Source organism: Vipera ursinii, assembly GCF_947247035.1.
Source record: "Vipera ursinii genome assembly, chromosome: Z".
NCBI classification, from domain to species: Eukaryota; Metazoa; Chordata; class Lepidosauria; order Squamata; family Viperidae; genus Vipera; species Vipera ursinii.
Window position 1 is genome coordinate 92,297,580 of NC_139517.1, and position 17,544 is coordinate 92,315,123.

Genomic DNA, 17,544 nt, shown 5'->3' on the forward strand with positions numbered 1-17,544 from the left:
CTCTTCAAAATTTTCCTCTTGCCTTTCCGAGTTAACTCGTTGGTCTGTCATTGAGCAAGAATTGACTTTGTAGGGAAGCATATTATCATTTGATGTATATTTAACATATGTTCTACCTTTATTTACCAATTATATACTGCTCAAAAAATAAAAGGAACACAAGATAAGACATCCTACTATTAAATACAGTACATTGTGTTGTTTAAGTGTTCCCTTTATTTTTTTGAGCAGTATATAATATTTGTATGCAATCCACATGGCGAGGTTTGGGGCAACTTACAATAGAAAAAAATATATTTTTAAAATCAGAAGATTAAAACATAAAAGCAGGGCTTTTTTCTCATAGAACACTCAGAATGGCGTTCCGGCACCTTTTTTTGCACACACACACACAAAAGCTTTTGCACAAGCTATGCTACTCCCTCTAAAACCAATAGGAATTGCTGCTGAGCACGCCAAAAGACCTGGCCGGCAAACGTTGCACCGGCAAGTTGTCTGCAGCGAAGGTGAGTTGGCAGGAACTTTGCATCCCTCCCTGCTGCCCAACTACACCATCTCAACTAGGTAAGTAAGAGAGGACAAGGAGTGGGAGGTGGATTCTGTGGAGTCCATGTGCACTCCTTCTTTGTGCTCACCCGTGACAGCTAGGCTGGTGGCCTATCCGGTGCTGGACCTGTGCCACCATCGCCTCACCCTGCACACCTAAGTGGCCACCCTGCATTGTCTGGCCCGCACCACCTCTGCCACACGCCCCGCGCAGCCCCACCATATAGAGCGGGCCCTGCTGCTCCCACAGCACCAGCCACGCCAGTTCCGGCCCAGGGGGAAAGCCCGCCACCAACACCCCTCGCACCCATGACTGCAGCAGTGCCACTCCCCCGCCACCCCGCCTCCTGCGCCCACAAAAATGAGAGTTCCAGCACCTTTTTTTTTCCCAGAAAAAAAACCCTGACTGTAGCTATAGTCGTACTGTGGGATTGGTTTTTTTGATATAGTCTGCTTCATACAGCTGGCAATGGTGTACTGTTTTGTTATTGCCCTTTGCTGATTTTTTTTGCCTTCTGAATCTATGTAAGTTTTGACTATAGGGGAAAAAAATCTAATAAAGATTTTGTCCAACCATATTTTGTTATTAGTATCTCAGAGTTTAATAACAAATCAACGACTGCATATGTATAGAAGACAGTAAGAGAGATGGCCTGTAACAAGACTTTATGAACTATTTGTTTTAAAATCACATATTAATTAATGTTGCAAGGAGACAAACATGAGTTAGGGTTACATAACTTTAAAAATACCATTCAAAATCTGTTTGGTTAACAATACGGTCCAATAATTTCTTATGGAAATAACATTTATAGACATATATTCATTCAGAAAATATTTTTCTGCCACTCTACTTCTAAAGAATTAGAATTAAAGCATAACTAAATTAGTTATGCTTTTTGTTTCTTTTCTAAACCTCATAATAAAGCTGGAAATATTTTTATCACTTGGCTCAGTATAGAATTTTCTTACTATTTTATTAGCAGAATCCAGACAAAACTGGTAGAACCAAATATCTATCTTGTCAAAAATCAAGGGGCACCTTGTACTGGCTTTAGTTAAATAACAAATATGTATCAATAGGGATTTTAAAGCAAAAGAAGCCACATTTTATATTAAACAGTAATATATAAGGTATGTATTAAACCCTCAGGCATAACTAGTTGTGCAATGTCAAACTGTATATCAACATGCATTCTAGTAGAATTTCACTCTCCTAAATAAGACCTAATAGACCAGGCATTGCAAGAATAAATACTGTGAGAGTAAGGATGGAGAATGTATTCTTTGGGCAAGATGAAATTCAGTGGTAAATCTGATTTAGATTATGGAAGCTGCAGAATGTTCAAATCAAATTCTTTAATCTGAAAATTAATTACATGGACTCTGACATTATAATTAGCCCTCTTAAAATCAGTCAGTTATCTAAGACCAGTACATAGTTATTCAACCAGCAGTAAGACCTTTGATTCTCAAATCCTAGAGCAGGAGCAGTGATAGAGAAACAAGGAGCTAGATCTGTCCAAAAAGCAGACAGTTCTGGAATTAAATTTATGCCTATTTCAATATGTTACAGGTTGCTATTATCTCAGGAAATCTTAAAGATACTAAAATAACTGACATGTGATTTGCATTATATTTAAATCTTTTCATTTGTGCTAATGTGTTTAGATTGATCAAATGTAATGGAGAGATTCATTCACATTAATTTTACTCCTGAAAATTTTTTTCATTGCAAGCAAAAGATGATTCTTTTCAATATCTGCATATATTTGGAATTACTGTCTCATTATTTTCCGGCGTATAAGACGACTGGGCGTATAAGACGACCCCCTACTTTTCCTGTTAAATTATAGGGTTTGGGCTATACTCGCCGTATAAGACTACCCTTCTTCCAACGCACACCAAATAAAAATTAAAAAAACATCAGATTTGATTTTAATATGGTAATTTTAATTCAAATGCTTATGACATGCAGGTACTTAGTAGGAAAACTGTCACTTATAAACATAAGGCTGTTTGTCATCAAACATGTAAACATAAAACAGTGCAAGTGGATTAAAGTTTTCCTAATTCACTCTAAAGCTGAAAGGAAGGATAAGACAATAAACCCATGGGAGCTGCCATGCTGTTTGTTTTCTAAGCTGTCAACCAAACTGGAACTGATGATGATAGAAGGAAGATAACAAACAATAGAGAGAGAGCAAGTGCCGGGCAAGTTCCTGGCGAGTCAGCAACGCCCATCATAACTCCAAGCTATTTTTACAGGATTTGCTGGCATAACAGTTTCCCTTTAAAAGTCTTCAAAATCCTCCTGTTCCATCATCTGATATCATAAGTACATCAGTGACATCTTGTGATACACTTGTAAGGCAGTCATCGTATGGATCTAATTCCGTATCAGATGGTGTGGTCTCAGCTTCGGCTTCCTCTTCATCTTGCCACAAGTAGTCGTCCTCCATACCATCTAATGAATTTGATATGCCACACTTCTTGAAAGATTTGATTACTGTTTCTGCATCAATATCATTCCAGGCTTTTATGACAAAAAACATAAAACAGTTGCACAAAACATCCAACTGTGGAGCACGCATGTTTCCTCCTTTTGTGAATGACTTTTTGCCGCTAACCATCCACTCATTCCACGATTCTTGAATACGATCTTTAAATGGCTTATTTAGGCACACATCCAGTGGCTGTACCAACAATGTCAATCCTGCAGGAATAACTGCCACATCTGTGTTTATTCTTGCCAGCCTTTGCTTGGTGCTGGGAGTTAAATGAGCCCTGAACATATCCCACACCAGTAGACTATGTTTTTGAATAAGTCCACCTGGTCGCCTGCTCCATACATTATCAAGCCATAGCTTTACCCCTTCTTCATCCATCCAGCCTTTTTCATTCACATGTACAAAACAACCAACAGGGAACTTGAGTTTCGGCATTGTTTTTCTTTTAAAAATAATCATTGGTCTCAGTCTGGCGCCATCACCTGTGCATGCTAGTACCACTGTAAAACTGGACTTCTCATGTCCTGTTGTTTTAATTAATTTTTTTTTTCACCTTTTGGATCGACAGTTTTATTTCCAACCATATCAAAACTCATTGGAGTTTCATCCATATTTCCGATACTACTTAACGCACAGCCATGTTTATTGTGCTGTTGTATTACATATCGATGGAAACTATTTACTTTGGCATCAAGATCTGCAGGTAATTTTTGTGCAATTTTCATCTTTTGCCTCAGTACCAGATTATGCCTTTCCAAGAATCTAGTACACCAGGATACAGTGGCCTTAAATCTGTTGCTGTGATCTGGGTTAGATTTGGCCCACTGAAGTGCAAACAAACGTATTTTATTTCGTGTCACTACATAACTGCTTCGGCGATGCTCATTCACCATGTCTGTTACATGTTTTTCGAGTTCTGGCCAATGTGGGGTGCCTCTTCTTAATGCACACTTACCCCTTGGCATACTCTTTAATGCTTTTTCATTTGCTTTCCAGTCCCGAACCATCTTTTCTGTTACTCCATATTGTCTTGCAGCAGCACAGTTATTATGTTCTATGGCAAAGTTTACAACTTTAAGTTTGAAACTGGCTTCATATTTCTTTCTTCTTGCTGGTGAAGCCATGATGGGGTCTTGACTGTTAGCCATTTGTATACTGTACTGTATGTACTGGTGCTGTACTGTATGACCCGGTACAGATACTGGTGCTGTGCTGTACTGTATTCACCACCACATGTATCTGCTCACCAGATAGATTGCCTTCCCTCAGAATTGCCAATCCCAATATACAACAACCAGCCAATCACGGCAAGCGATGTATTTCCTGTGCACACTGCATACAAAGTCTGCTTGGATTGGGTGGGTCAGCTATCCCTCCCTGCCTGCCCAGCCCTCCCTGTCTCCAAGACGATCTGAGTGGTAGTACGCAATGTGAGTATCCCCAACGAAAACCACAAACAGTCGTAGGTACGAGTGACAATGTTTATTTCCACACAGCCAAACAGGAATAACTAAACTGGAACAAAGTCAGCGTTGGCAGCATCCTGCTCCAACGCTCTTTTATCGTCCGCCCGTTCAAAAACCCCACCCCACCGACACAAGCCAACATCCGCCCATAGGCCAATAAATACCCCACCCAGTTCTCCCATGCGTGCCTGCCCCAAGCCCTGCGAAGTGTCGTCCATCGTCAAGCAAGCCTGCCAGGTAACACCCAGCCCGCCCCTTAGCATTCTATCCTCTGTACTCCCACCCATATCATACGCACCCCCACCACCCGTGCCACACGACCCTCACTCCGAAACCACCCCTCCAGGCCTAGCCAGCTCCTGCCCTGAAACCCCAGGTTGGACTAGCAGAGACCCTCCCCCAACGTCCCTGGCTCGGGCCCGGTATCCGTTGGCCCCTCCAACACTCGTCGCGGCATCCGTCCCATTACCACCATCCGCCGAGCCTTGCATCCATGTGTAGAGGTCCCGGCATGTCCGGCACCAGCCGCAGTGGTCTGCTGTCCCTGTGCGGCTTGGCCTGCTGGTTTGCATTGAGCCTGGCCTGCTGGTCGCATTGAAGAACCAGCAAGCCGTGCCGGAAGGCCTGCAGAAAGGCTCAACTGTGCAGACGCAGCCATCAGCTGTTGTGTGGCTGCAGAAGTCCTCCACGCTGCGGAAATCCTCTCAGGACTGTCTGGATATGCAGCCACGTTATGAGACGGTGAGGTGAGAGCCAGGGAACGGGCTGGGGTATCCTCATATGTGCAGGGCATCCTTTCGAAGTGTCGAGCCTGTGGGGCTCGACAGTGAGTACACATGAGAGCAGGGAGAGGGGGGCGGCTGGCCGGGATGCAGCGCACGGTGGCTCAGCTAGAGGGCACCTGTCCCTAAAGTTTCAGCACGCCGTATACCAGCTTATAAAACGACCCCCGGCGTATAAGACAACCCTCGACTTTTGAGAATATTTTCATGGGTTAAAAAGTTGTCTTATATGCCAGAAAATACGGTAAATATGCTTCACACACAAAAATAATTCAAAGGATATTATTTTCACTCAAATGCACATCTCGTTTTCTCCTGATAGAAGGAATGTTGCCATTCAGTTTTCACCTTTCAGCAAAATCCTATATTAAAATGAATCTGATATGTATACTTTTCAAACATGGAAATATTAATTATTATTCATCTTTTAAACATTCTTGAAAATGTTTAGTCCATTTTGTTTTCTTTCAGGATTATTATAAGATTTTCTCATGCACCTTAAATCTTTCTCTTGCAATACACAATAGTTTAAAAAATTATAAACTGAAAACATTCATGTAACACTTCTCTATTCATTCACCTATAGTAATACAGTTCTTGGACATTAATTTTTTCTGTCTTGCTTGAGTGGCAACAATAAGTTCAAAAGTAGCAATGAATTTGGAGTTTGGGTTTCCTAGCAGGTCTAGAATAAGTTCTTTCTTCTGATTATAGCAAAAGAAAGCTGCCAAGTTTTTTGATACTAGCCTTCCTTATTCAATCAAACTAGACTCTGAGCTAATATGCACTTGAATTCATCAAATGTTGATATGATATCCTCATATACATAAATCTAACACTATTGTAGGCGGTATTATAGTCTTCAAAACATCAACAGGAATATCACAAAGATTTCCTTGTTGGCAATGCCCACAAAGAGACCTTTGAGGGACTCACTGGCAAAGCCATCTTTAAGTGCTGCTGAGAACTAGGAAGAAATCACATTCCACTTAACTGTTGGTGTCCTTTTACCAGGGCTTTTTTTGTCATAGAACGCTCAGAATGGAGTTCCAGCACCTTTTTTGGATGGAAACTTGTAGGGTAGGCAAGGCAGATTGTATGACATGTGTGAGTTCCAGCACCTTTTTCTTTTACAAGAAAAGCACTGCCTTTTACATTATACGTGTAATGACCTCCAAACCTTACCCTACTACTTTCAGAAACTTTCTGAAACTCTCCACAATTTCCTTTAAGGAAAAGTTCTGCTGAGTGTGCCCAAACTAACACATTCTCATATTTATCTGTAACAGTTTGTCTGTTTATTTTAAAGATAAAAAGTATTTGAGTAAAAGTGCTTGATGTAAAAAGAAAGCCAGTTTGGTCTAATGGTTAAGGCACCAGACTAAAATGTGGGAGACTGTGAGTTCAAGACCTATCTTAGCCATGAAAGTCAGTTGGATGACTTTGAGCCAGTCACACTTTCTCAGCTCAACTCACCTTATAGGATTGTTGTTGTGATGAAAGGAGGAGGAGGAAGGTGTGTTGGATATGATCACCACCTTTTTAATGAAAATAATAAAGGCAGGATACAAATACATAAAGTAAATAAAATGTTTCTCTGTGTTGTAATCTTAGCTACCATTCTGCAAAGTGTGAACATTCACTTTTGGTTTATACTAATGAACTTTCTAATCAAGTTAAGAAGATGAAACCTTAGATTTAGACAGAATAAATTAGTTTAACTTGACTAAGCTGAATATTTTGTTTCAGAGTTGAAATTACTTAAATCTTATGTCTAAGTAAACCAGCTTCAAAAATGCAGTTAATGGTCCTGGGACATTGGCTTAACCATTGTCAGAATTGTGTCTTAATGTTCAAATTTAGACAAACTACATTTACCTGAAACTAACAGACAAATGCCTCTTACTTCTCTTTTGCACAGATTCTGGAGGAAAAGGGTGAATAGCTCATTCTCTGACTACTAAACTGTGCCTTAAATTATATCCAAACATAACCAAAAAGTGTGTATTCAAATAAGTGATCTGTTAATAAAGTCTAATAGTTCAATATTCATCATCCTACCCCTATGGCATAACAGCATGTAGGAATGGTCTTGGAAGACAAGAGAAAGAGTCACAGATGGAATAACCAGCCTGTAAAATCTGTCTCAGCCCACAGAAGTAGGAATGGCAGAGGAAATATTTCAAAAGGGACTTTCCTCATTTTCCAGAGAGTAAAAAGAGAGGAGAAATATTTTCAGTCTAGAAGGTTCTGTTAATTTAATCTTAGGATAATGATAAAACTAGTACTCCTCATTGTGCTTCTCCTCTAGACTACTTCTCAGGGATGACACTCCAATGCATTTTTATGCATAACCCAGGTTAATATATATATATTGGCATTAACTCTTCTACTCAAAAAACATTCTTCTCCCCTCCCCATGTTTTATGGCCAAATTTATTTCTATTTAGAAACTAAAGCCTCAGAGCCCTTTAGATTTTTCTCATTTCACATAAAATTCTCCAGGTGGCTCAAAACTTCAATTGCATAATCTACAGGCACATTAAATATACTCCGAACAAAAGCAGTTCAGTTGAAGTAGGTACAAGAAGTCCTTGACTTACAACCGCAATTGAGCCCAAAATTTCTGTTGCTAAGCAGGACAAATGTTAAGTGAATTTTGCTCCATTTTACAGCCTTTCTTACTACAGTTGTTAAATAAATCACTATAGTTAAGTTAGTAACACAGTTTTTAAGTGAATCTGACTTCCCCGTTGACTTTGCTTGTCAGAAGGTTGCAAAAGGTGATCACATGATCCCAGGATATCACAAATGTCACAAATACATGCCAGTTGCCAAGCATCTGAATTCTGATCACGTGACTGTGAGGATACTGCAACAGTTGTAAATGTGTCATTGTAACGTCAAATGGTCACTAGGTTAAATCTTTCAAAGATCACGAAAACGCTACAATCCACTCTATCCTTGGAAATATTTAAAAGATATCCTGAGAATGGCTGTGCAGCAGACAGTTAAGTTCTGTCCTTCTCCCAAAGAATAGGTAAAATGCCAAAAAAGTCCTCATTATCAGTGATCAAACCTGAAAACAGATTTACATGCAAGGCATCCTCTATTTCCCTAAATTCCACACTTCCATCTACAGTACTTATTATTTTGCATGTAATCTTGTGGAAATTTTTATTCTTGTAACATTTTTTTTCCTTCTAATTCAACTAAAAGAGCAAATGGAAATAATAACAGATAAAAGGGTAGGCTTCCCTTCCACCATATCATCCTTCAGGTTTTTTTTTTAGCTCTTCTATGTAATCTGCATAAGTTTGAAATCTCCTGAATGCTCCTATTTCTCTTATAACTGGACAATTTTTGCTTGCTGTACATTTTTTTTCTTACATTACACCTTTCTAGAAAGATTCTAGTAAGATTTGAATCATTGTACCTGTTAAAGAAGACCATTCCCAAATTCTAAGTTAATGTTGCTAACATCAGACAATTATCTTTGTTCTTGCTATTACAATATATTCCTTTGACAACCTTCAAATTACTGGAAAAAAATTAAGGCACGTTGTTGTGAAAAATGATTCTGGCACTACTCCAGCACCAGATATTTGTTTCATTTGGCTAAAGAAAGTTACCATTTGGTGAAAGTCACAGAACAAGAGATTCTTTGTCACTGGGCTATAAAGCTATTCTAGCTTATCAGCATTCTAAACTTTTTCCTAAGAATTGCCAGATTTGAAGCCTACTTTCACATCATGTTTCTTTTCATAAATTAAGTACTCTGTTTGGTTTATGTGGACAAGAGTAAGTAAAAGAACTAGCTGAAATGATAGTCATAAATTGCTATTGATATTGGTACACTTCAAAACTAGTTCTTCCAAAATAGTGATTTAGAGACCCAGGCAACCTGCTACTATGAAGGAGAGGCAAGTTTTTCAATGTTAACAAATGCATGCTCCTGTCTAAGAATGGCTTTTGTTGTTGTACAGAAGCAATACAGCAAGGCCACAATGCCAAATTACAACATGGTAAAACTTACCTTTACATAATATCACTTATGCAGCACTTTGATGGAAATGGGGTCTCCACTAGACTATTGCTAGTATATCTGCATAGCATGAATCCACATTGTGCATTGCTAACAATAGCAATGCACAATAACTTTATACCTTTAGTAGTTAAGGACTTAGTAGAGAAAGATACTAGCTGAGTGCTAAGTATGGTCAAAAGCATCTTGAGTGCTTGCAAGATGTCCTAATTACATGTTATGCAAATTACATTTTGAATAGAAGAAACATAATGAGCTATTATTAATTATCAACATTTTTCCATAATAAAAGCCTTCAAGATTAACAAGTGTATTTCAAAATAAAAATTTGGATTTTAAAAATATAGATATGGTTCCAGCTGATTTAAAATTTATGGCATACCACTGAAATGGCAGAATCTACTACAAAAGCTGCATTTAAACATCACAACAAAAGATGTGTCTTCTTATGGATATGATGAGTATGCTGCAGGCTTTTACAAAGTCTCCTCTGTCTTTCTTCTTCCTTTACAAGTAGGTATTAAATGCCATTAATTACCCATTCAGAACAGTTTCCCATTCTTTTTGAATGGGATGAATAAAGATACCAAAATCAAATCTAGTTTTTATAATTAAATCTGGCTTAAAACCAGTTTGATTTTACATTTCCTTTGGATTGAATCTAAATTAAAAAAGCAGCATTATATAAAAATGGGGAGACACAGAATAACATTTTGGGCAAATGTTTCTATAAATCTTTGTTCCCTCATAATAATAAGTTAGTATATTGTGACAGTTTGAAAAACAGTGAATCTTGGGTTTTCACATTCCTCTTCTGTGGCATAATAGTATGGAAGGCAGGTTCAGTGTTGCTTCCATATTTGACTAAACACAATTAAATATTGTATCTGAACCTAGCCAAACTGCAAATTGTCTTAAATTGGAATAGTAAAAGGAGGCTAGTTTTAGTTTTCGAAGATAGCTCAAGCCATTAAGTAAATCACAGTTTATAGATTAGGCACACTATGTAATTCTGATTAATTGAAATCAGAAGCAAACATTTCCAAATTCCCTCCCATAGCTACACTGGAAGAAGAAAAGGGAGGGGCACAATAGATGCCAGGGACTTCTTCCATAAACCTTTGTTTATTTTTATGTCCAATATGAGCTATTAACTTGTCAAATATGTAACAACATACTTGTTTCAGCATGAATATTTTAATTGACTCCAGGCAGATACTTGGTGTATAAACTGAATGCAGAGAAAAACATTTACTGTCCCCCAACAAATACTGTTATGTTTTAAAACAAGGAATGGAACATAATATTCACTACCTCAATAATAATATATTTTCAAAATAGATTAATCTGGTGTTTCAAGGTTTGCACACGTGATGAATAAATTAATCTGGAATCCACAGGTCACAACAATGTAATCTGTATTCTTATCCCATTCTTAAATAGCTTCACATCTGTCGTGGTTAAAGGTACCCTCTCCATGATATTTAGGCATGGAATAATATACTGTACATGTTTACCAGAAAGGATGATGTTTCTGCATTTAAGACAACTCCCATCTTTCCCTTTAAAAAAGTTTAGACAAGAAAAAGTCATGTTCCCAGAAAATTTTATGTCACAGATAAATTATTTGGGAAATCAGGTACTTCAGGTAAATAGATATTATAGCATTTAATTCAAATATCAGACTAAGCAATGGCAATTAATCTTTGGATTTCAGCTACTGCTGAGTTCTTCTTGATCAAATCAGAAGCTAAGAGGTAAATAAAAGCACATTTTTAATTGTGTCTAATTTTGTGTATTTTTTTCAAATTAAGTGCTGTATGCCACGTCACTTTCATAGTAGATGGGTCAGTACACAAATATGATAAATAAATAAAATAAAATAAAATAAGGTACATTTCTAATATCCAGTCGCATTCTAAAACATGATTCCCCAGTGTAAGCATCCCAGATGTGTTGAGACTCCAACTTCTAACTGGAAATTCTGATTGGTAATCCCAACACACCTGGAGAACATCAGGTTAGAAAAGATTTATGACACAGTAAGGCAATCAGCAAATAGGCCTTACAGATCTAATTGGACAACTCTAAATATGTAAGGAACCTTTTGGTTTCTCCCATGTAAGTGTTCTCCTGCCAAATCCAAATATTTATTTCTTTATCTGAAGAGAGAGATTTAAGCTTCCAGTATTGTGCCAGTTCATAGAATAGAAATTATTAAGAAAGGTATCAACCTAAAACAATCTTAAGGATTTCACAACAGGGTAAGATTTTAAATATGGTTCCTCTTTTTCTGAAAATCACTAACAGTCCAATAGATTCTCTAAAAATATACAATAGAATATTTTAGAGAAGAATTTGGAATTATCATAGTGCTGATAAAAATTGCAAATGTAACCTGGTTGCATGGGTGTCCTTGTGCTGATCAACACATCACATAATATAGTTAATGGTACATGATGACTGAAGGCTAGTGGAAAAAATATATATAAACAGGAGAAAGAAGTGAAAGATTTTCTCCCCATAGGTTATTTTCTTGAATAATCTCAATTGTTTATTTTCTTGAATAATCTCAATTGTTTTTAAAAATTTATACCCGTTATTTTATTGCAATTCTTTGTTTACTATTATTTTATGTAATATTTGGGTGGGATTGAAAAAATTGCTCAGATTTTGTCTAGATAATGAACTAATATATCCATGGGGAAAATCTAACATTCATGTCCTGTTTATAATTGATTTGTTAAATTCTACTCAGTGCAGCATGCAAATACCCATATACTCTTCATGAACCAATAACATTCCTCAATCTGGTATAGTTTTTTAAAGCAGAGAAGTTGAAAAGACCATATTTTCTTATTCAATGATCATAAGTTCCTGGAGTCCATGGACCAGGGAAGGCCTGCCAAGAATCTCTTGTAATTTGATGACACCTATTCAATGGAAGGGGGAAGAGATATTATAACCAATGGAACTGAGGAGCAATAGTATGCAAAAAGTAAAGTCTAGAACTATTAAATTATCCAAAGTTAAGTACAGACATGAACTTACTTTCAAATAGTAGTAATTAGTGATAACATATCACCTAATTAATTAATTCCTATAGTTTTTCATCTCATGCATATGGAAAACATGAACGTGAACTGCAAATAGTTAAACTCATCAGACTGTTTATTTTCCAAAAGTCTAAATTTCAGTTGTTTGTATCTGCAAGCAGGACTAAGAAAGGCTGGCTTTCAGTACTGAACTAGCTGAACCAATGTTTCTGACCATGTGTAAGGTTGTGCCTTAAATGCTGATAACAGATTTTATATACATGTGAAATATGCCTTGAACTTAGAACACCAGAGTTGGAAGGGACCTTGGCATTTTCTAGTCCAACCCACTGCTCAAGCAGGAGATCCTATTCAACCTATTCAACCCATCTGGCAAAAAAATTTGAAACTACTGCCAATGTCCCAAAGTCAGGATAAGCAACTACTAGGACCCCGAATTCAAAACACTCAGCATTATAGAATTACTTTCCAAACAATGTACTCAAAGGTTGTGTCTCTTGTAAATTCAACTTACTTTAGATCAGTCACTCCTGCCTTCTTCATTATATTTAGAAGTGTATAAAAGAGACAATGTTTGCATCAATTCATATAACTGTAAGGTTACATTAGAGCTACACTTAAAGCAAACTCAAAATCAGGATTTTCGGGTTCAATTTAACTCTAAAGCTCGATCTAATGCGTGTTTGGACCAAGTTCCACTATGTTATAACGAGGCAGATGCGGATACAACAGCAAGCAGCCAGTCAGGTGCATCTCAAGGATTACGTGTGGACAGACAGGTAGAAGAGAGGGAAGAAGGGGGAGGAAACATTATGCGATTCAGGATGGGAAGGACAAACTTACGGCGCTGCCCCGAACCTGGCACAATCACCGCGAGCATACGACTTATTCCCAGGACCGGGCCGGGATGCCGCTGGCATTTGTGCAGCGAGACAAGCCCGACCGTTAGGAAAGCCAGGAGTGAAATCCACATAATGCAGTTTTGTTCCCCTCGGAGGTCGAACATGGTCTCGGCGCAGAAGCTCGTCGCGGAGTCGCCAACCCTGTAGAGACCACGGCGGAGGCGGCAGGAGGATGAACTATTACCCCCACCGAGACGCAGGTAGGAAGCAATGGAGCTGGAACGGCAGCCCAGCCGCATGTTAGGGCGAGCAGGGCCATCCCTTGGCCGAAATCGCAGGACGAGGGCGGCAGAAGCGGCGCCCTGCTTTTCCAGAGAAACTCTCCATCCGCCTCGGCGCCCCGCTTAACTTTCTTGGATGCCGCTGCCGCCGCCTGTTGACAAAAGCCTTTTGTCCGCCTCTCCTCCGAGGTCCGCTGTTCTGGCAACCAAAATCAAGTTTCTAGCAGAGGAATTAGAAAAAAGAAAGGAAAGTGAAGAACGAAAGCGTATCTGTGCCAAGATCGCTCTTCTCTGATCCCCGGCGGGTTGGAGAAATTGTCGAAGAATGGCGCGGGTGCTTCGGCATCGAAAGGCTGGTTTGATGCCGGTGGAGCTCCCGGCCGGCTGCTCTCTTCCCTTCCCTTCTCTTTCAGCAGGTTAGAGCAAAACTGAAGAGACGTGAAGGAGGGACGACGGAGAGTGGGTGGAGAGCGGGGCGTAGACGTGTCTTCAGACGCTCTTTGTTTCGTAGCAGCGGCTCAGGCTCTCGCCCCTGCCTCTATTGTTCCATTCTGGGCTGCAAAGCCGCGAGCTGCTCTCTCCGCCCTCCGCTCTGTTGGTGCTTGACAATCAACCCACGCTCTGCTCTTTGAAAACAGCCTAAAGCTCAGATTAGACTTCTCCGTCATTGCCCGTCAGCGAATGTACGCGTCTCTCGTTCGGAGACGATTACATAGCTGCTTCGTATAACGTCTGTGAATGTTAACTTTCTGGCTAGGGGGCGCTCAAACAGCATAGGACAAGAACTTGGATTAACCAATCAGCACTCAAGACGCTCACCTCAGCACAATGCACAGTTGGATTTGGGAGGTGTTTGTGTTGGCCATTTGCAGTGTACAACTTCTTTGCAGTGTAGGCATTGCTTCAAATCTATGTTGCGAAGAGGTTGATGAGCCAATGCAAAGACCTTCCAAATCCCAACTACATTGTGCAGAAGTGTGCATCCTGCACAGATTGGTTCACCCAACTTCCTCCTCTCTGTTATACTGTTTGAGCATCCCCAGCCTAGCCAGAGTGTTAACATTCGCAGACATATAACTAAAACAGCTGTGCAACCATCTCCAAATGACAGACAGATACATTTCCTGATGTGCTGTGACAGATAAATCTAATCCAGGTTTAAATCAAGTTAAAGCCACCTGTGTCCAGCATGTTGATTTCATCTAGAACAGGGGTAGGCAACCTCAGCTCTTTTATGGCTCATGGATTTCAACTCCCAGAATTCCTGAGTCAGCTCAGGAATTCTGGGAGTTGAAGTCCATGAGTCATAAAAGAGCCGAGGTTGCCTACCCCTGATCTAGAAGATCAACTCTTTACCAGAAGAGTAAAACAAAAAGTTGCAGTAGCTGAACAATGGGTCCCTCCCTCCTGCATTCTGAATAGTAATGCAGTGGGCAAAAATGTAGAAAGCCCAGTTTATGAAACCACACCTATTGAACTTATCCCTGTTTGATGGTTTCCCCAAGACAACTCTGCCACCAAAATGGATTCCAACCAGTTCACAAGGAAAAAGAAATCAAGCTTAACCTAACATGAAAAGCTTTTTCTATAAAAGAGGTATAGTTGAACAGCATATAGTTATTTCTTGATTGTGTAATTTCAAGCAAAATCTTGAAAGGGGTTGTGAAGCTGGAAATGGGATAGTATGAAGGATTATGTTTGTTTCTTCTGCTTGTCAGTTCTGATCTCTGGTGTTAAGGTTGATAAAATATAATTAGTAGTAGGAAGCCAACATGGCAGGATATCCATTCTCCATGATTTTATGAGTGGGAGGCATGAAAATTACACTGTTAGTAATTTATTTATTTGAAGTGATTGCTTCATGTTGCCTTAGGGTAAATCAGGCCTGTATAATTCTTACATCAGCCAGAAAGTAGGTTTTGCTGCATTTATAAACAATGCTGTGAAATAATTCCCATTCAGTATAGTGGAATTCACTTCTACTATCTTAACCTGGATTAAACTCAGTATGTTTTGGACTAATTATATTGTACAAGTTAGTCAGCTTTAAAATTGTAACTAAATCTAGCTTCAACTCCTTCCTAGATTGCAACTTCACAAGCCAGTTTTTAACCATGGTTTCAAGTCAGAAGCCTGATTCAGGAATTTCTTTAAGCTATAAATAATGATCAGCAAACTACAGTGACATGGTTTACATTATGTTAAATGAAATGAAATATTTTACACCTTAACACAATGTATAAATGCAGACAGAATATTTTCTTCAAGTTCTTATAGAACATCTTGTTGTTGTTAGTTGCGAAGTCGTGTCCGACCCATTGCGACCCTATGGACAATGTATAGAACATCTACATCCCAGTATTTACTCTGGTTCAATGATTGACTCATTCCTAATAATTCTACGCCAGAAATAGGTCAGGTGTCACACTGGATATGTTGCGAGCTAACCAAAAGGCTTTGCGGGACCCTGGGCGGTGAGAAGGGAGCAGAAAGCTCAGATAGCTGCTGCCGGTTTGGGCATGGCGGGTGTAGACCGGGGGAAGGGAAGAAAAGGAGAAGGAGAAAGGGAGTGGGGATGGTTGTTCTTGCTGTTGGGGAGAGACCAGGTGAAGTCGAAAAGAATTGGAGTTTTAGGTGATTCCTCTCCTTTGGAGTAGTGAGAAGGAGAAGAAGAGAGAGAAAGAGAGAATGGGGTATTATTGCTTTCTTTTGCAAGGAGATATTTATTAATATTTAATTTAATTTAATTTATTAATATTTCTATACCGCCCTTCTCCCTGAGGACTCAGGGCGGTGTACAGGGCAAGAATAAAACACAGAAATGTACAAAAATTAAAAGATAATTAAATGCATGCCCGATTAAAATACAATTGATACATAGTAAAAACCCCAATAAAAATGATAAAAAACCCCACCAATCCCCCCTCAGGCCAGGCCGGCTTGCTCGAACAAGTATGTTTTCAGATCGCGGCGAAAGGAGCGCAGATCGGGCGCCGTCCGGAGCTCAACCGGTAACTGGTTCCATAGCTCCGGGGCGCCCACAGAGAAGGATCTCCCCCTGGGGGCCACGAGACGGCATTCTCTGACCGGTGGCACCCTGAGGAGGCCCTCTCTGTGGGAACGCACAGGGCGCAGGGAGCTTGATGCCGGCAGCAGATGTTCCCTGAGGTACTCCGGCCCCATGCCATGGAGGGCTTTGAACACCATTACTAGCACCTTGAATCTCACCCGGAAGACAACTGGCAACCAATGCAGCTCACGGAGCAGAGGTGTCACATGGGAGTATCGGGAGACTCCCAACACAACTCTCGCGGCTGCATTCTGTACCAGTTGGAGCCTCCGGGTGGTCCTCAAGGGAAGCCCCATGTAGAGAGCGTTGCAGTAGTCTAGACGAGAGGTCACGAGCGTGTGAGTGACCGTGCATAAATCATCCCGGCTTAGATAGGGCCGCAACTGGCGCACCAGGCGAACCTGGGCAAAAGCCCCCCTAGTCACGGCCACCATGTGATCTTCCAAGGTAAGCCGCGAATCTAGGAGGACTCCCAAGTTGCGAGCCCTATCTACGGGGGGTAATAATTCACCCCCCATAGAAAGAGATGGAATATCCGAATAGACCCGGGATGAAGGTATGCAAAGCCACTCGGTCTTGTCGGGGTTGAGTCGAAGTCTGTTCCTCCCCATCCAGACCCGAACCGCCTCCAGGCAACGGGACATCACGTTGAGGGCATCACTGGGGTGGTTTGGGGTAGAAAGAAAAAGCTGGGTATCATCAGCGTACTGATGATACTTAACTCCAAAGCCACGAATGATCTCACCCAGTGGTTTCATATAGATGTTGAACAGGAGAGGCGAGAGGACCGACCCCTGAGGAACTCCACAAACGAGAGACCTCGCGGTCGACCTCTGCCCTCCTGTCAACACCGACTGCGAGCGTCCCTGGAGATAGGAGGAGAACCACTGTAAAACCGTGCCTCCCACTCCCAATCCCCTGAGACGCCGCTGCAGGATACCATGGT

At 40.2% G+C, this 17,544-nt stretch overlaps 2 protein-coding genes across 5 annotated transcripts in view; one reads left to right on the forward strand and one right to left on the reverse strand.

Annotated features, from left to right (window-relative positions):
- The window catches only part of ITGB8 (integrin subunit beta 8), a 45,227-nt gene extending 31,139 nt beyond the window's left edge, over positions 1-14,088 (reverse strand). The window contains exon 1 of one of the 2 annotated variants that reach the window (XM_083379395.1): positions 13,249-14,088. In XM_083379395.1, the coding sequence (XP_083235521.1) occupies positions 13,249-13,546 (298 nt within the window). In that variant the 5' untranslated portion in view covers positions 13,547-14,088. The remainder of the gene's footprint in view (positions 1-13,248) is intronic. The other variant, XM_083379394.1, reaches the window with a different exon arrangement.
- Positions 13,290-17,544, forward strand: part of MACC1 (MET transcriptional regulator MACC1) — a 75,956-nt gene continuing 71,701 nt past the window's right edge. For 2 of the 3 annotated variants that reach the window (XM_083379390.1, XM_083379393.1), the window contains exon 1: positions 13,296-13,507. In XM_083379390.1, coding sequence (XP_083235516.1) covers positions 13,480-13,507 — 28 coding nt within the window. In that variant the 5' untranslated portion in view covers positions 13,296-13,479. Of the gene's footprint in view, positions 13,508-17,544 lie in introns of all 3 variants that reach the window. The other variant, XM_083379392.1, reaches the window with a different exon arrangement.